This window comes from Drosophila grimshawi, unplaced genomic scaffold (genome assembly GCF_018153295.1).
Source record: "Drosophila grimshawi isolate 15287-2541.00 unplaced genomic scaffold, ASM1815329v1 contig_1367, whole genome shotgun sequence".
Lineage (NCBI taxonomy): Eukaryota > Metazoa > Arthropoda > Insecta > Diptera > Drosophilidae > Drosophila > Drosophila grimshawi.
The window spans coordinates 4,527,173-4,546,427 of NW_025062889.1; the positions used below are offsets into that span (position 1 = coordinate 4,527,173).

The window sequence follows — 19,255 nt, forward strand, 5'->3', positions numbered from 1 at the left end:
CTAAACTAAAAAAAAAAAAAAACAAGAAAATGTGTGCTAAAACGTAACTAACATTGAAAAACGAAGAGCAAACAAACTAAATGAAATCCTATAAATAAATCGGATAACAAACATCTAAGCTGGGTAGTCGCATGTAAATCTCTAACAATTAACAATTACCAACCTAAGTTAGTCCTAATTAAAATATTATAAAAACAAAACAAAAAATCGAAATGCATTTAAAAACCTAAACCTATAAATATATACATAAAATTATTTATACTAATCTATATATATATATGTATGCTGTATGTATGTATAACTCTATATGTATATGTAAAATGTTTTTGACTATTTTTCACTATTTATATGCTATATATAGTATATACTATATATGTAATCGTACGTGTACGCATTTTTTTCGTCTGCATTTTTTAGTTGTGTCTATATATATATATATATATATCTATATTATATATATTTTTATTAATGTATAACTATGCGCACTAATTATATGCATATTATTGTATATGTATAACCAATTGAAAATATAATGTGTAATAGCTGTTGCTAAACGTTAACTATCAGTTTTTATTTCTACGGACTGACTTAGTGGAGGGGCAGGAATTTTGCTTTAACTAGAGCTATCAACTGGACAAGGGACATCCAAATCGGCCTTGTGCTTTACGAGAAAACAAGGATTTTCTAATGGCAGTTGGCGATGAAATTTATACAAGTGTTTTGGGTTCTTAGATGACCCCATAATCCTTGAATGCAGTTCAATTGCTAAAGCTTAATTCCAGAAAACCAATGGATCCAACTTGTCTTTTCATCCATCTTAAAAGTGTGCTTTAAAGTTCTGAATATCTTGCAACTCGGCATCGTAGATTTTACTGTTTACCATAAAAGTATGCTTTAGAATTTAAGTTTTTGTTCAACAAGGTTTCACGAGTGATTTTGGTTACATATTCAATCAATTTTATTGGACTTAGTTTACATAAATTCACTTAACGAAGACAAACAAGGATTCTTAGCGATACGTCATAAAGGAAGAGCTGTGGATAAAAGATTATGTGATATGAATATTAGATACATTTGAAGAGTTGCTCGTTTACTCACCCGCCAAAGGAGGACTTTGGAGCATTGGCGTTGCCGGTCTGAGCCAAGTTGCCAAAGGAGAGGCCCGAGTCGTTGCTGCCGAGTGTTTCAAAGATGTTGCCCTCTGCCGGCTTGGCTGGTGCACCAAAAGCAGGCGGTGCAACGACACCGCTTGGACTGGCGTTGAACGAGCCAAAGCCCTTGGGACTGCCGAATGTGGGTGCACCACCAAAGGTGGGACTTGCACCAAAGGCGGGACTGCCGCCAAACACGGGCTTGCCGCCAAAACCACCCGCGGGCGATTGCGATTGCTGTTGTTGCTGCTGCGGCGATCCAAAACCGGACTGAGCTACCGAACCGGCGCCCTGTGAAAAGCCACTGCCAAAAGCGCCCGGAGCTGGCGAAGATTGCGAAAAACTGCCAAAGCCACCAGAGCTGCTGCCACCGCCAAAAATCGAGCCACCCGAGGCAGCCGGTGAGGTTGGATTCGCTGCAGCTGTGGCAAAAATGGAACCACCGAATGCAGATGCCTGCGGTTGGGCGGGGCTTGAATTGCCAAATAAGTTGGTAGCACCAGCAGCTGCCGGCGTTTGACCGAAAACGTTCTGGCCAAAAAATGAAGATGTGGCCACAGGAGCAGCTGGCGTGCTCTGGGCGCTGTTAACGCCCCCAAATATCGAACTGCCACTGAAGGGTGAAGCTGAAGCGCTGCCAGCGCCACCGAATATCGAACCACCAGCTGGTGCAGCTGCCGGCGAACCAAAGCCGCTGGGTTTAACAGGTGCTGCTGCAGTTGCTGCTGCCGCTTGGCCAAAGATGTTGCCGCCGAAGCTGCCTGTATCTGGTGGCGCCAAAGCGCCAAAGGGTGAGGGACTGGTATCAGCAGCTGCTGCTGCAAACAGGCCACTGGGTGGTGCAGCTGGTGAAACAGCGCCAAAAACACTCGCCTGCGGCTTGGGTAGATTGCCGAAAACGTTGCCACCCAGCGGGTTGGCGGCGGCAGCAGCAACAGGCGGAGCAGCCGCAGCAGCAGCTGTTGCTGCCTGGAAGGGACTACCGATTGAGGCTGCTGGTGCAAAGGCATTCGTGGCGCCACCAAACATGGATGCTGATGATACGGTTGGGGCAACGCTGGTGGCTGTCAGTGCGCCAGTGCCAGTGGTGGTGCTAACCGTGCTCAAGCTGCTAAACGCATTCGAGAACGAGAAACTGCTGCCGGGCGCCGCAGCTGCATTTGCTGTGCTTGCTGCTGTGCTCGCGGCAGCAACTGTTGCTGTTGCAGGTGCTGCTACAGTATTTGCAGTTGCTGGTGTCGTTGTTGCTGGCGTTGTTGTTGTAGTTGTGCCTGTTGTTGCCGTGCTGCTGTTGCTGTCAGCAATGCCAAAGACTTTGTTGCTAGCCTCGTCACCGGCAGCGGCACTCTGACCGAACCCGCTAAAGATGTTTGCAGGTGCGGCATCTGTTGATATTTGAAATATTCAATTATTATTTGAAGCAAACTTCAACTAAAGTCCAAAAAGCTTACCTGCAACGTTGTCCTTGGTTTGTGGCTTGCATATGTTAATCGAGCCAAAGAGATTGTCGATGGCAGGTGCACTGCTGCTGGTTACAGTTGAAGCAGCTGGAGCTGCACTTAGGAAGCTGGAGCTGGTGCTGCTTGGCTGGCTGACTGCTGGTAAGGAAGCAGGAGGAGGAGGAGCAGCAGCAGCAGTTGTAGCAGCAGCTGTAGCAGCAGTAGTAGCAGCAGCAGTAGTGGCAGCAGCAGCAGCAGCTGTAAATATTGGTGTTGCAGCGGGCGCAGTGCTGCTGGTGACAACAGTCTCAGCGCTGCTGGTGGTTGTTGCTGCAGTGACAGTTGCCACAGCTGGAACTGGAGCTGGAGCGAAGGCTGGCGCTGCTGTGTTGCCCAGCGAGGAGCCAAAGCCCCCAAAACTGAATGGCGAGCTACCGCTACCAATGGAGCCGCCTGCACTGCTGCCAAAGCCCGAAAAGGTGAAGGGTTTGCCAGCTGGTTCTGCTTTGGTGGCAGCTGGTGCCGTCTTGACGGGTTCTGCCGTTGGCTCCTCCTTCTTCAGATCCAATGGCTTAGCAGGCGCTTCCTTGGCCGGCTCCGGCATTGCCTTGGGCTTGGTGGCATCAATGGCTACATTGCCGAAGCCAGCAAAAAGATTGGGTGCAGCTGATGGTGCTGCTGTTGTTGCTTGAGGCTTGGTCGGCGCACTCATTCCAGCCATGGGCATTATGGGTGCCATGGGCATCATGGGTTTGTTTGTGGCACCGAAACTAAATGGCGTGGTGCCGCCAAAGAAAGATGCGGTTGGCTTTGTGGTCTCGCCAGCGCTTAGCGTTGTTGTCGTCACTGTGGACGCAGTGGTCTTCACAAAGGGACTGCTCTGGCTGAAACTAAATGGTGCTGCAGCTGGCGCCTGCAGACTGTGCTGTGTCTTTTCCACTGTTACGCCTGCTGCTGGCTTGGAGGCCGTCGGTTTGGCCAGTGGTGCTGGCGCCGCAGCTGCAACTTGAGTTGCCTTATGCGCCACCATTGGCTTGGCAACAGTTGCTGCAGCTGTTGCCGCTGCAGCCGCCGCTGCTGCTGTGGCTGTCTTCTTTTTGAGCTCCGCTTTTAGCTTGGTCTCCAAGATGACCTCGGATTTCAGACCGACGCGATCTGGTCGCTGCGGACTAATGATGTGAATCTTGTGTTGCTGCAGCTGCTCGCGTATGCTCTGCAATTTCTGCTGCGACAACTTGGCCCGATTGGTGTCCACCACCTGGTGCAGGCTCATCGACAGTATGGAGTCGGCGAGCGTGTCCACGCTGTGCGCGAAGTCAGATATAAATCAATTATAATCCACGAGAAGCACAACAAATTTATACTCACGCCTCGTTGTTGCGAGCACGACTATTCTCCTGGTTGAGCAGCGCTGACTGCAGCAGTCCGCGCTCCTTGAGCCTCAGCTTAATCCTGTTCTGCGTGATGCGCTGATCGGAGGCGACATTCTGGAGCCGCGTCAAGCGCTGATAGATGCCCTCCAAGCAGGGCATATGCATTTTCGACTTGGAGTTGCGACGCATCACGTCCTGATACTGCTCCCACTGTGTATCGATCTGAGCCTGTGCCAGCTGCAACTGCGCCTCATTGGCAGCCACATAGCTCTGCAGGCGCGAGAGCAGACGACGACCAGATGCATCGAAATTGGTGGCACTCATCAAGCGAGTAATGCTACAGATTAGAAGCATATAAAGTAGTTTCTTGAGCGTTTAGTTGAGGTCGTTTGGCTTACTCTGGTTTGTGGTAGACCTCCAGTTTGGCACGGCACTCGGCCATCATGGCATACGCCTCGCTCAGTGCATGTCGCAATCCCTGCACATCCTGCTCAAAGTCCACATCGTTGGCCTGTTCGTTCAGCTCCTGTAGATCCTCCAGCCGCTTGGCATAGTACTTAATCGACGAGGGCGATTCAATCTGCAGTGGAATCAAGAGATTAATTGAGCTTCATATGGATAAGGAATTCGTTTCTCTTACCTGAGAGAGCAGCGCTTTGGTCTGTTGCTTTTGCTGTTCGATTTGATCGTTGAATGCGCTGATCTGCACATTCATGATCTCTGCAATGACATCGTCCACATCGCGACCACTGAACTCAGAGCTCTTTGCACCAGCAGCGGATGCTGGAGCCGTTGCAACGGGCGTGAAAGTGGGTGGAACTGTGTACAGTGGTTTGTTGTTATTGCTATTGTTGTTGTTCTTAGTGGGAGCAGCTGTTGCTGTTGCTGCTGTTGTTACTGCCTGCTGTGATTGGACTGGATTGCAGCCCATAACACTCGCCGGCTGGTTGGTAAAACTGTTGGGCGCATTGCTGCTAAAAATCGAGGCAGTTGCCGGCGGCGCAGTTGAGGCAGCACCACCAAAACCACCAAAGCTGGTTGGTGGCTGTGGTTTGACGACAGCAGCGCAGGTGGTAAAGTTGAGGGGCGCTGCAGCCGGTGCTCCAAAAGCAGGCGGCGCTTGCTTATTGCCCACATTGCCAAAGCCGGCAAACAAGGAAGGCGGCTTATCCTTCAACGGAGCTGGCGTCGAGGTGACCGTGTTGGGCGTAAAGGCAAACGAAATGTCGGACAGAGCAGGCGTGCTGGCTTCCACGGGAGCTAACTGAGCTATAGGCGCAGATGGTGCTGGTGCTGCTGCTCCACCTCCTCCAGGTGTGGGCTGCTCCTCCTCCGCAGCGAGTAGCGCATTCAGCGGCACAAACTGTCCCGAAGTGTCCGCTAAAGGCGGTGGCGGTGAGCAAATGGACGTCGCGCCCGGCTGCAGATTGAGAAAATTGAAGGCGAGCAAAGTGCCATCCGTGCCCAGGACATGCACCATGGGCATGTTGGGCAACTGCTGTTCATTCAGACTCAGGTGGTGAGTGCTCGAGGTGTCAAAGACAAAGCCCAACGGAAAGGTTTCATCCTGCGTGGCCTGGCTCAGCGGCATCTCAACGCGTGCCTCATCCAGCAACGTCAACTGTTGCCAAGTGGGCGTATCACCCGCCTCCGAGGTGCCCAGGACACCAACCTCAATACCATTGGCCGAGCTGAGGAGCAATAGATTCCACTGCGGCACATGCGTAAAATGGAATTGATGATTGCGGGGCCCATTCAAACTGTAGCATATATCATAATAATTGATGTAGGTGGGCGTGCCTGCCTTGGGTGCATTTATAATATACAGAGCAGGACTGCAATCCTCGCCATGCTGCAGAAAGATGACGGCAAATTGGTAGGTCGACAGCCAGTGAATGGCAATTGTGTCGAATGGCGCCTCATGCACATTGGGTGGACAAGCCAGCGTCTTGGCCGGCGTCAGATCTGGCTTGAATTGCTGCAAACGTCCACTGGGAAATCCGAGCACCAGTTGCTTCCCCTTTGGTGACCAACAACCGCACTTCACCTGCTGACTCTTGTCCAGCGAGTGCAGTTCAAAATTGCCGCCCTCCCTCAAGCCATACATGTTCAGTCCCCCATTACTCAACACCACAGCCAGACTGTTGGGCAACACGGGATTCCACAGCAACTGCACAGCATACACATAATCCTCGGCAGCCAATCGAATGTTGTACAGCGTTCGCAGCTCAGCCGTCATAAACGATTGCACCGCATACACGAGCAACAGACTATTGCCATTTGGCTGTGTGTAGTTAATGGCCAACAGGTTGCCATCGCCACTGCAGGACATGTAATTGGGAATGCTGGGCAGCGGCACCAGACGAGCATGTGGCTGTTTGCAGGACGTCTTTGCAGCAGCGACATCTTTGATGATTATAACTAACAAAACATACAACATAATTATATATATATGTATTGGCTTCCAGTCTAATCCCAATGAGAAGATGCACAAATACCTTTTAGTTCCGGCGCTGTTGGATTGCCGGCAAAGAGCAAGCCGCGACTGCTGGAAACTGCCAATAATTTCACATTGCTGCGCGGCTCGCCGCAATTCCGAAAAGCCACAAATTTGTCGTGCAATTTGAATTGCACTTCCTGCAAAATCAATCACACATAACGGTACACTTCCAGTCAGATCATCTCATCAACACTTACCTGCGAATCTTTGCAATTGGGTGCATTTTGCGCCATTTTTGTCTGCGTTTTGTGCTCGCTGTTCACGAGCGTTCTATGGCCTTAACACGTGATGCGCAACTTTCGTTTGCACTCTGCAATTATTAGCCAATCAATACACAAATATTCGTTTATTCAAACATAAAAGTAATATTTAACAATTCTTATTTTACAATGTCTTCGAATGAAATTACAAACCCACTTAAATTGTGCACAAATCGCCGTGCTGCTGAATAGCAAAACAATTGATGGCACATGCGATAGTATCGCCGAAGTCAGGCTCGATAATTAAACAAGATTATCGATGTACATATTTTACTATTACAATATTTTATGTTGGCAATGTCGTGACAACAGCTGTAGCGCGGTGCATATCGAAAATCGATAGCACATAGCTATACACTTTTCAGACACACATACACATCTCCAGCTGTGTTGTTGTTCGTCTGTCTCTGTCTGCGTTTTTGTTTAACAAAAGCATTGTTCGCGCGCGCAATGCTGTAAAAAGTGCAGTGAATACTCGGAACGAAAATTAACAAAAAAAAATGTAGTTCAAACAATTGATGAATTATATATCGAGGAGTGCTGCGCAACACGGTGCTACTGCGTTGTTGTCGTTGTTGTTATCGTTGTCATTAAGCGAACAAACGGTGAATCAAAGCAACCAACGAAAAACAAAAGTGTCCATTTATGTTTGCTCGTTTAACAAGTTTTAAATAAAAAACGAAACTATCTTCAATAGAACGATTGCGAATTGTGAGTGAGTTATTGTGTAAGGAAATATTGCAGCAACAAGGTGAGCTACAATTTCAGAACATCGCTAATTACAAATGCAAATGCATGCAACATTAGTTGTAATTAAATTGGATTTCCATTTACAAAATTTGACAGCCCCAGCAACAAAGCAAAGGAGGTAGTCTGAGAGGAAGAACAACAAGAAGCGGAATCAACAACAGCCAATCGTAACAAAGGACAAGCTTTCAATATGATCAGCAGCTTATTTTCACGGCTTATTATGTGAGTTAGAACAAAAGATAACTTTGCTTTGGCATGCCCGAAGTCGAAATACCCTTGCAGACTATTCAATAGTTCTGAATGCTCTTATTGGTGCATGTTTAGTGCACTATTTGAAAAAGAAAAGAGTTAATAGTTGCTTAAAGCAATATAGTTTTAATCAATTTAATTTCTAAATTTTTCCATTAACTATAAACATATATCATAACCTAATCAACATACCCACCACTGCAAGGGTATTTCTAAGAGGCCAGCAACTACGCCAACTCTCACGCACACACAGATGCACGAGTGCGTTGTCACCGTTGCTACTGTTGTTGTTGCTGACCCCCAAAAACAAAAATGGTGAGCTAGCAAACTCTTTCTTTTTGTTGGCCTTGCTTCATAGTTTGTTAATTTTTTTTATCTTTTGTTCATTCTACTTCCTAATTGTGTGGGCGTCATGCTGTGATTTCTCGAGCGTTACTTCTGCGGTTGCCAGTCAATTGTTTTTTTTTTTTTTATTAATCTGCGCCAAAAAACGTTACCGTTAGTCGCGCATTGTGCAGCGCGTCAAAGTCAATTGAGCAGCGGCCACCTTATAAGGCAGTGTGTTTTTTCGCGAGGTTGACGCACTCGCCTTGCCGGCACATACCTTATATATATAGAGATATATATATACAACTCAACGGAGGCCAGTCTAATGCTCCACGCTGTAAACACTTGCAACAGATCGCCAAAGCAACAACTCCATGCAAATTGCTGTGCTTTTGTTTTTTGTTTTTGCTGCGTAGCTCATATTTATAGCGGCTCCAAACAGTCGCAGTGCCAAATAGCGAAACACAGCTGCTTGCCGATCAACTACAGTGATGCCTCCTCAACTAGAACACTTCATATGCAAGCACAAAATAATATAAAAATGTATAAAAATAAAAGAAGTTGCAAGACATATTGAAAATAATAATTATTTACGTATTAGTATTTCTGCTGCTAATCAGTGTTTAACTTTGCGAACGTCTACTGTATTAGAATCAGAATATTGTGGTTTTTTTTTCGACGCTCGCTCAGTTTTGGGGCAATGTGCCTGCAAGCAGAGTCTCTTGGTCTGCTATTAATAGACGAGCATAGTATGCCATCCCGATGAGCATTAGACGCTCTCGGGCAGCTGCTGGCCAAATAGTCTTTGCGCGTCGCTTTAGCAGCTAGGATCGACAGAGTCGCTTTTGGGCAATGCGTCGCCATGAGCAGCCGGCCTAGCTATCTGCGGCAGGAGCAGCTGCTCTATCAGCATCAGCGGCCAGCTAATATTAAACGCCTACGTCAACAGGCGTTGCCTATTTACGGACGCAGCTATTCGCTCGAGGAGCAGGCAGCAGCAGCAGCCGCCACTGGCCATTTTGTGCCAGTCTACTCAAAGTTTATCTATCCTACACAACAACAACAGCAGCTTCAGCAGCAGCTGGAGTTGCAACAACAGCTTGGATTTCATGACTCTCTCAACTCGCTGGAAAGCGATTGCACCGACTATGATGACTATGAGGGACCCTATATTGTAGAGCAGCCAGCGGTGCTGGCTGAACCACCAGCTGCCTCCAAAGTGGTGCAGAACTTGAATGCCTTGGGTCGTTTGTTTGACCTGTTACAGCGTTTGCCACTGCCCCTTTTATCCTTCAACACGACCTGCATTTGCTCGCTCATCATTATATTTATAGCGCCACGCACTTGTGCACAGACTCTATTGTTTCCCGCTTTCAGATTGTTCTTGGGCACTCTATATCCGGCCTATGCCTCCTACAAGGCCGTTCGCACAAAGAATGTCAAGGAATATGTGAGTATTTTAAATATAAATTATAAAGAAATTAATAAATGATTTCCACAAAAAATCAGAACACTGAAATTGTTACAACTGATTAGTGAATAACGAAGCTAATAAATAATAAAATATCACAGAATTTGAATAGCTATTTAGCCATAAATCAAATTAATTTGATCATTTGAAATCGCTTTCATGTTTTCATTTTCATTTCTTTTAAATTTAACAAATAGCAACGTCATCACTATTAACAAAACAAACATCTGATTCTTGGTGTATTCTTTTTGCAGGTCAAATGGATGATGTATTGGATTGTCTTTGCATTTTTCACATGCATTGAGACATTTACGGACATATTCCTGTCCTGGTTCCCATTTTACTATGAGGTCAAAGTGGTAATTGTCTTCTGGCTGCTATCGCCAGCTACGAAAGGCAGCTCCACATTGTATCGCAAGTTCGTGCATCCGATGTTGACACGCCGTGAACAGGTGGGCTAATATATACAATATATATAACCATTTCTCTTTGTATATTCATAATTTCTCTTTTTTAATTACCTCTCAATAGGATATCGATGAGTATTTAAATCAGGCACGCGAACGCGGCTATTCAGCGGTGCTGCAATTGGGCTCAAAGGGCGTTAATTATGCCACAAATGTCATCATGCAGACGGCCATAAAGGTAACTCAAAGACAAGCAGCCACAACCACAACCACCACAACAACAACAACAACATCACACACATAACAAACACATTCTCACACACACGCACAACCAATTCATCTCTGGCACATTTTTCAATTGCTTCTACAACAATTTGCCAGCAGCGCCGTTGCATAAAATGAAATGAGCAGCAATAAATAAACAGGCAACAACAATAAAAACAACAGCCGCCGTAGACAGTCTCAACAACAAGCGTCTCTCAGCAAACAGCAAGCAGCAGAAGCAGAAGCAAACAGCAGCAGAGTCCCTCACAATTTCTATATAGAAATTGTTTGCGCAATGTTTATTTCTTTTCGCTCAGTTGCCCCCGTTTTTGTTTTTTTGGTTTTGGTGTTCATCTCTCATCATTAACAACTACAACAGATCAACAGATCTTCATCATCATCAGCCAGCCAGCCAGCATCATCATCATCAGCACACACATCTCTCTTCGACGACGTCGTCATTGTTTTCATTAACTTTAAATATCAATTAAACAAACAAATTGAAAAGAAAAAAATACTATTGTATGCCACTCTCTTCCTCTGTGTGTGCCCCTCTGTGTTTGTTTCGTTTTAGTTTTAGTTTGTAGTTTTCCCTTTTGATTTTCCTCATTCTGTGTGTATGCAGCGCTTTATAGAATTACGTTAAAAGTTAGCCAAGATTAAAAGCCATGTAGCAATACGAAATTGTAATAAAAATGAACTATTTACAAGCAGAACATCTGCACACTTACTATATGTCTGTCTATAGAGTCTCTATATATCACGCTAAAAAGAAAACACAAACAATTTTCGAGTATGTAAACATTGCACGATTGCAAAACATTATTTTGTTTCGACGATCTCTGGTTGCCTGAAGTGGATTAAGTTTTTTTTTGTATTTTATTCAGCAGCCACAATTTGTTTTTGCTTCTTACAAAGAAACTGATTCAACTTCAGATACTATTAAGCAGCAACAAGCAACAAAGAGCATTAATCATCAACGTTAACCAGTTGTGTTCCGGTCAAATACAAAGAACAGAAATATACATGAATATTAAATGTATGATTTACTCAGGCGGTGTCTATTCATGGCAGAAAAGTCTTTGTTACGCTTTCTGTTGTTGTTGGGTCAAGTGGCAATCAATTTGCGCTTACCTAAAGCAGTCAGTTTAACTTATATACATATATATATATTTATATGAAGATGTGATTATGTGTATCTGTATTTTATTTCACTTCGAGTTGTCAAAACCTACATTTTTTTCTTTATCAAGAAATACATAATTAATGACTAATCTGTATTATTATGTCGCACAATGTTTAGCTTCATTCTGCGCTTATATATTAGGCAATCATTTGACTGCTAAACATATGTACATTATTATAAACGCCTCGTTGATAATTCAGTATTCAAAAAGTATACAATATACAATTAATCATTTCAAAGATCAAATTACATTAACTGCATTTTAAGCATGGCTGCGTAAAGTAAATGAAAACCGATTGAAATCAGTTGGTGCTTGTAGTAATAAGCACTCTGAAACACGTAATTAATGTATAATAAGATCAGTAACAACTAAAAACATATATCAGCTATATAATGTGTAAATCGAGCCGCAATGCATATTTTCATTTGCCGTTAGGGTAGGGCATATAAATAGACGAGGGATTGGCATGCGCCCCAACTAAATGAGACTGCGACAATTCTGAACATGCATACTGTATATATATATTTATATATATAAATTGATATGTGTGTGTATTCGTTTGTGTGTGTGTATTGCCCGGTTTTTTCAATTGCACTTTATTTCCATACATATCACATTTGATAATTAAACAAAAAAACACTTTTTCGTTGCCTATTTTTTATTAACCTTTTAATTTTCTCACTTACGTTTCTTTGCATTTGACTTACCAAAAAACAAAAAATGTAAAAAATGAAATCAACAACACCTGCACCTGCCTGTTAAATACTAATACCCGCTACATGCTCCACGCTACACGCTCCAGACCATAACTATGGTAGCAGCATCGCCAGAGGCACGCGGCATCCAAACCTCCCAGTCGGCCAATGAATTGTCGCGGGATCACGATATGCTGGATGCCAATGATATAATATTGCAACGTTCCAACTCACTGAACTTCGCCGAGAGCAGCTACTCAGCGGAGCGGCGTATGATCATCACCGAGATGATGGAGGAGGAGGAGCCGCAGCTCCATCAGGACTATGATGCTGGTGCAGCGCGTCTACGTGATATGCCCGCTAGGAAGACCAAAACGACTCGGGCCACAACTCAGGCGGCAGCTGGCAGACGTGCCACGCGTGGCGCCTCCAAGAGCAAACAAAATGAATTGCAGGCTGGCGAATATGCTGGTGGCATACGTTCGCGTCGCAAGTTGCGCGAGTCGACTCCTTATGTGGATGTCGTTGGGGATTAATTGGTGTTCGCTCTCGCTAACCTCTAAGCAAATTCATGATACTCAGCATTCAAGCAACGAATTCTAAACACACTCACACACACACACAACCACACGCACAACACCATCATCAACACTATATATTTACACCTAAAGTTATATTATATATTTTGAGATAAACACACTTTAATTAATGTTTAGTTATAAATTAAAAAGCAAAAAAAAATCAATGTTGCTGAGATATGTCAAAAAGTCACAAGATTTTCGATTTTCAATCCCAAAAAAAATTTAAAAAAAAAAAGGGCGGCGGCAATTTGGTGCAGACCATAAAGCGCAGCTATAGCCTCAGTGATCTCAGCGAGCCCGATATGCATCGCACTCAGGATGAGCTGGACGAGGTGATGATGTTGTCGCCGGGATCCTCCTCGTCGCTGATGATGCGACCCCAAGCGACACGACTACTCCGGCAACGGCATCACACTCCGGTCGGTCGTTCCGCCAGCGGCACACGTCACTCAACTGGCATGTATTTCACCGAAGTGGATGTCACCGCCACCTCCTCTGCAGCGGCAGGCAAACAAGCCGGCGATTTCAAGTGAGTCTTGTTCTGCTTCAGTTATCATGTCTATCAATTCTAATAATTAAACACAAACACCTGCCACTCCATGTGCCATATAGCTACAATATACGCAGCACGGATGACATCAGTTCGGGTTACTCCAGCGCTGAGCCAATTAGTGTTCCAGTCGGTGGCAGCGGCCTCAGTCGCACCTCATCCATGACAAACGCTTCCAAGGCGCGTGCGAAGTCCAAACGCAGTGAGGTAAGCATTACGGCTTCTTTGTTTATCCGAGGTGTTTCGGCAGGTGGTTTTGTTTTGCTTCTGATCTTCAAGATACTTGGGGCAGGGGTTTGTGTAGTAAAATCTTTCAAGACAGCTATATAATAATAATTATTCTTCTATTTACAAATATAGCTTTGTTTGGCATTCCAATCACTTTGTGTATTAAGTCAATAAACAAATGCAATGATAATTGAACAGATAGTGAAGAAAACTTAAAAAATATTGTTTTGGATATTGAAATCAATTTGATTTAGGATTGCTAGTAACACCTCGGACTAAATGTAAAGATGTTCCACAGAGTTTGACCAATTATGATTTTGATATTGATGATAATGATTCGATTAGCAAATGCTGGAAGATCTGCGCGCTGAAGTTTATTTGGAGAATGAGCGTTACTTCCAAGTGCAGAAAGAGCAACCAGAGAGTGAGCAAAGACAAAGGCAGTCAAAGATTGTGGAGAGCAGCGAGGAAGAGAATGAGAAAAACAATGCGGATGTAGAGGACACAGATGAGGATGAGGATAGTTTCTATGAGGCAATGCCCATGTTGGAAGAAGAAGCCACGGTAACAGTCAAAGAGCCTCCAAAAGAAATGGTACATGAGGAAAAGGAAGAATCTCACAAGGAAACTGAAGCTGAAACCAATTCAGGTGCTTATCAAGTGCAAGCCAAGAGCGAGGACTTCCATGTGGATCCCTTTTTGGTGGTACTCACCCAATCCCGATCGGAAATGGAGGCCGCACAGCAGCAAGAAGTGAGCAACACAGAAGATGCCTTAGCCCAGGCAAATACAGTGTCGCCAAGAGAATTGCTCGCCACGCTGGAGCAGATCAAGCACAGTTTTCGGGCACAACTCGAGCCAGATCAGGCGGCACTCCGTCCCAGGGCGCAGCATGCCAAGGGACGTGCACCGGCGCCACCATTGCCACCTTTGCCACCGCGAAAGGACTCGCGTGTGGCTGCAGCAGCAGACAGTGTTAGCATAACATCGACCACGTCGCAATCGGAGCGCGGCAAGTCAGGTATCGGCCATCTATTCAAAAGTATCAAAAATAATGTGCGGCGCAAATCAGCTAATCTGCCTGAGCCTGAGGACATCAAGAAAGAAACCTCGATTTGATGTAAGCCCAGGAAAAACACACAAAACAGAAAATGAAATCCCAGCTCATTCAAAACAGTGTTTGATTTTATATTCGCATCGCATCGCATCGCTCGTCTGCTCTTAACTGCCATGACTCCCCCCTACGCTGACCCCCCTTGTACAGAGCCTCTGTGTGTTTGTGCCCACTAACAAAATGTGTTTTGCAGTTTCAGCATGTTTTTTAATGAAGAAACAACTCTAGGCAGATGACTACTAATTATTTCCATTATTTATTATGACTTTTGCAGGACAAATCAATGTCGGCCAGCTGCACCACTTTGCCACGTAGCAGCAGCAGCAGGAGCAAGGCGGACAAATCTCAGGCAACGACTGCTTTTGGCCAGGCCAAACCACGCACCAAGTAACCAAATAGTGCATCGTCTACCAAATGCTTTCTATACGCAGTCGAAATACTCGAAATTGAATTTTATGCAAGCCATGACAAAATTGTGACTCAAAATTGGATACTCGAATTAATAACTCAAAGATGCATCATTTAAAATATTAATCATCCTTCCATCTTGATACATTTTAAAGAGATTTTGAAAAGATTTCGATATCGAAAAGTTCGACTGTGTACATATATAAACCTTATATATTCCTATCGAGAATTGTGTGTTTTCAATTAGTTGCTCGGTGCTCAAATTTGGCCAATGTGTAAAAGCGTACAGCACAAAAGTAAATAGCAGAAAGAATAAAAACAAAACAAATATAAACCTCATGTTTTTAGTTTAAATTGTAATTAAATACTGATATTATATATAGTGATCGAACATTATCATAATGATAATATATGATATTCTACTTTGTTTGTGATTGTGTTAAGAGTTTTCGTATTGATATTTTGAAAATCATTTCGTAGCTCGTTTAGCGTTAAGTGATTGTCCTATGCTACCAACCAGGTTCTCCAAACTATGTACTAACCAAAAAGAAACAAAATGAAAATGATCTATCTGAATTTTTGTAGTTTAAATTCAAAATGCATTATATTATTGATAATCCAATAAAAGATAAAATACGTATGTAAATTTAAATGAGATTTGAGTTGTTTGTTTATTTAATTTACAATACTTTATTGACTAATCTCAAATATTTAATTGTTTAAAAATATCGCAACGTTCGATCAGCCTGACAGCCTTTTTTCTGGCATTATCCAACACTGTTCTACACGCACGCACTTTTGCCGCTTACTTAATATTTGCTTATCAGCTGAAGAAAAAATGTCCGACATTTGAAAAAACGTGCACGAATTCCAACACACGCAAATGCTCGACTATCAGATGCCCTGTTGCTATTAAAATATTGAATATGCAAATTCTAAAAAAAACATTTGCATTGCATTTGTCTTTCTAATTTCTTTATAGATAATAAATTCTGGAGACGGATGTGTAGAGCATCATTTGCATTTATTTAGCATTCATTGCCAATGGAGAACAAAAAGTAGCTTACTCAGTTCCAGTTCCAGTTTTCAGTCTCTTCCAGTCGTGACTTCAGCTTATTTTCTATCTTCTGCATTTGCACAAACTCCATATACATTTATTCACACACACAAGCCACACAAGGTACAGTGCATGGAAAGCCAGTCTGCCATTTAAGTACCACCAGCAGCAGTTTTTTTTTCAACTTCAGCAAGAAACTTGGCGTCTCAAGTCGCACAAGCGCAGCAGCTGATGCGAATGCTCGCTGACCTTGACCCTCAATCAGAGCGAGAGAGCGCAGCAGACGACTGACGGCTGAACGCGATGCGCAGGCGAACAAAAAAAACTTGTTGCCAAGTGCAGCCAAAGAAGACAGAAGACGACGCAGTCAAGTTGAAGTTTTGCAAGTCCCCCCAGCTCCCCTCTTACTTACACACACACACAGAGTGCAGTCGTCGCCAGCTCACACACACACAGAGACATGCTGGCAAGTTTTCACCATTAGCAGCGCACGGCGACGACTGTACTTTGGTTGAAGAAACAGCACACACACACACACAAATGCACACGCAAGTATGTATGTATATGTGCTGCCTTATGCCCACGTGTATGTGTATCTTGTAGGTATCGTTGCACAAGGAAGCAAGGCAAAGAAAGCGGCGCACTAATACAAATACAAATACACAGCACATACCCTAGAAACAATGGCTGAATTTTGCTTTATGTGGCTGACTCAACAACAAGAGCTAGAGCGAGAGAGAGGCAGGGAGGAATCGCGATAACGCGAGCCGGCTGGGCCATCAGCTGCCTCGCCATGTGTTCGCGCAAAAATCGGAGGGGGGCAGGCAGGCAGCTGGTGCCTCCTGCTGCAAGAACTGGATGTCAAAAACTGGTTAGCGATCGGCTGCAAAAGAAAAAAAACTAAAAGCAAACTGAAATTTCAAGTAAAACACGCAGCATGTATTGTGGGGTTATTATTATTATTATTTCTTTTGTCTCAAATCAGCAGCTCCAGCATTTTAATTTACAATTAAAAAACAATCACAGTGATATTTGAATTTTTTCTTCATCATCTTCATAATCATCATCGTCATCATCTTCGTAGTTCGCCTTGTGAAAAAGTTATTACAATTGTTGAGTTTCGTCTGTTCTGCTCATCCTCATCCCACCACTTCTCGTGTGCAGCTTTTTGCTTCTTTTTTTGCTTTCGATTTTCGGTTTTTCGTGTCTGCCTGGTGTCGTCTACTACTATCTGCCATTGTTGAGTTGTTCTTGCTGCTGCTCTTGTTGTTGTTGTTGTCGCTGCTGCTGCTTCTGCTTCAGTTAGCTGGTAAAGCTAACCCGCTAGAGATCTTGCTTGTTTGGATGATGGGTGTGAAGTGCAAAAGCTCGCCGGCCGCAGCTTTTTGGAGTAATCGCCTGCTCCTCCCTTCTTCTAAATAGCCGCTTGCTTCTACATCATCGTATTGTTTATCTGCTGCGTGTTGGAACTCCTAATAGGATACTTTTGTAGTACATACATACTTATATATTTTTTTTCGTTTTTTCTTGCTTTTTTTTGTTTAAGGTAAATTATATATTCTTATATAGTTTTGTTTTTTTTTCTTCTTTTCTTTCCATTCGTTATAATTGTAATTAGTAAATTCAAACACGTTTGTAGCATTGTAATAATAATATAGTTGTTGTTGTTGCTATTGTGGTAGTAGCTACTAAAATACACGACGCCTTGTCTCTTATTCTTCTTCTTCAAGTGCTACCAGCAGCTGCACAGCGCTGCCAGCGCCGTCGTCATTGTCTTCTCTTTCTTCGTGCTTTCTCCTTGTTGTTATACACTGCTCTTCCTCTTCATTCTTCTTCTGTTTCGACTGCAGGCTCAGAGCTTTGGAATTAGAGATGTGCTGCTTAGATGATGGTTATAGATATATGTATGCTGGTATGGGTGTATATGTGTGTGTGTGTTTGGGGTTGTTTTGTGTGTTGGTGTGTGAGTGTGTGTGGCTGTGTTGATCTTGACTTGGTTTTACTGATTGGTCGCTTCTGCTTTTTCTTGTTGTTTGCTTTATACTTTGCTTTTGTTTGCTGTTCTTGTTGTTGTAGTTGTTGTTGGCTGGCAATTGATTTTTTTCATTAGTTTTTTCTTTAAATTTTTCTTTTTTTTATTTGACAAAACTTTTTCTCTTTCTTTCTTTCGTTGATTTCTCCTCACACGCAAGGGAAAGAGAGAGTGAGAGAGGGAGTGTTGGTGTTGCTTGCTTGTTCTCGCTCTCTCTGCTCTAGTTTCGTCCGCCTTTCTCGTCGCATTCACGTCTAAGATGTCCGCTCTTGCCGCAGCCGTAGCAAGTCTTCGACGTCTCCGGGCAATTCTTGGAGATGTGTCCGGTGCGATTGCACTTGTAGCACGAGACATTTGCTGGGCCTCCGCCACCACCACCGCCGCCGCCACCACCGCCGCTGCCACCACCGGTGCCACGCTCATTGACTGCCTCGGGGCAGTTGCGCACCCAATGTCCAGGCTTGTTGCACCTGTAGCAGGACGGGTTATCGGCCTGGGTGCAGTCCTTCGAGATGTGGCCAACGCCGTTGCAGCGATAGCAGCGCTCCGCCTCCTCCGGGCAGGCGCGTGCAAAGTGCCCAAATTGGTTGCACTTATAGCACTTTTCACGATTGCGGCGCATGCCGCCACCGCCCCCATCACCACGCATTCCGCCGCCACCACCGGGTCCACCGCCGCCTGGCCCACCGCCGAGACTGCAGTCGCGGGCAAAGTGGCCCGGCCGGTTGCACTTGTAGCACGTGGCAGACATCGACATTTTACTGTACTTTTTTTCTTCTTCTCTTTTCTTTTTTTTTTTGATCGAGTCGATTCAGTTGTTTTGCGGTAGATGTTGGCTTTGTTTTGCGTTCGTTGCCTCAGTTTTGCGGATCCACACACAGCGCAGAGCGCTAACTGACTCTGGCGTTAAATGCGTTAATTACAGCACAAAACCCAACAGGATATGCGAATTTCGCTCGCCGTACTTTTTTCGACGCCAAAAATTAAAATGGCTACCGCACGAAACTAGTACAATGAGGTATCGAGACAGAGAAATTCTGAGTATCGAGTAATTATTGGTGTTAAACGCCGCTGAAACAGTCACAATGCAACGCACACACAGAGTTGCTTTGATTACACAAATGCAACACTGCACCTCCACGAGGTGTACAGTGATACCAAACACCAACACTAAGATGCCAAAATTCCAAATTGTACGCAGTTCGTTTTATA

At 44.3% G+C, this 19,255-nt stretch overlaps 3 protein-coding genes and 1 long non-coding RNA gene across 11 annotated transcripts; 2 read left to right on the forward strand and 2 right to left on the reverse strand.

The window, feature by feature from the left end:
* Window positions 1-934: 934 nt before the first annotated feature.
* Window positions 935-16,185, reverse strand: LOC6561008 (nuclear pore complex protein Nup214). The gene is made up of 9 exons (XM_001985703.3): window positions 16,022-16,185; window positions 6,661-6,773; window positions 6,462-6,600; window positions 4,604-6,384; window positions 4,362-4,543; window positions 3,959-4,300; window positions 2,603-3,894; window positions 1,099-2,536; window positions 935-1,034 (listed from the first exon to the last, which is right to left on the reverse strand). The coding sequence occupies exons 2-9, from the start codon at window positions 6,694-6,696 to the stop codon at window positions 1,010-1,012; spliced, it is 5,235 nt and encodes a 1,744-aa protein (XP_001985739.1). The 5' UTR covers window positions 6,697-6,773; window positions 16,022-16,185; the 3' UTR covers window positions 935-1,009.
* LOC6559206 (receptor expression-enhancing protein 2) lies at window positions 7,074-15,610 on the forward strand. 8 transcript variants are annotated; one of them, XM_032734206.1, is made up of 8 exons: window positions 7,074-7,474; window positions 7,570-7,695; window positions 9,427-9,499; window positions 9,775-9,972; window positions 10,052-10,165; window positions 12,891-13,183; window positions 13,267-13,411; window positions 14,821-15,610. In XM_032734206.1, exons 2-8 carry the CDS (start codon window positions 7,664-7,666, stop codon window positions 14,935-14,937), a joined length of 972 nt encoding a protein of 323 aa, XP_032590097.1. In that variant the 5' UTR covers window positions 7,074-7,474; window positions 7,570-7,663; the 3' UTR covers window positions 14,938-15,610. The 8 variants fall into 8 exon arrangements, with proteins under 8 accessions (XP_032590097.1, XP_043070865.1, XP_032590096.1 ...); XM_043214930.1 differs by lacking the exon at window positions 14,821-15,610 and adding an exon at window positions 13,778-14,552 and having other exon boundaries at window positions 7,093-7,474; XM_032734202.1 differs by lacking the exons at window positions 7,074-7,474; window positions 7,570-7,695 and adding an exon at window positions 13,778-14,453 and having other exon boundaries at window positions 8,877-9,499; window positions 14,821-14,937.
* On the forward strand, window positions 16,070-16,756 carry LOC116804970. Its single transcript, XR_004364961.1, has 2 exons — window positions 16,070-16,134; window positions 16,202-16,756. It is a non-coding gene; the product is annotated as an uncharacterized LOC116804970 (long non-coding RNA).
* Window positions 16,757-17,055: 299 nt separating this feature from the next.
* Window positions 17,056-19,081, reverse strand: LOC116804969 (CCHC-type zinc finger protein CG3800). The gene has a single exon (XM_032734209.1). It carries the CDS (start codon window positions 18,798-18,800, stop codon window positions 18,264-18,266), a length of 537 nt encoding a protein of 178 aa, XP_032590100.1. The 5' UTR covers window positions 18,801-19,081; the 3' UTR covers window positions 17,056-18,263.
* Window positions 19,082-19,255: the final 174 nt, after the last annotated feature.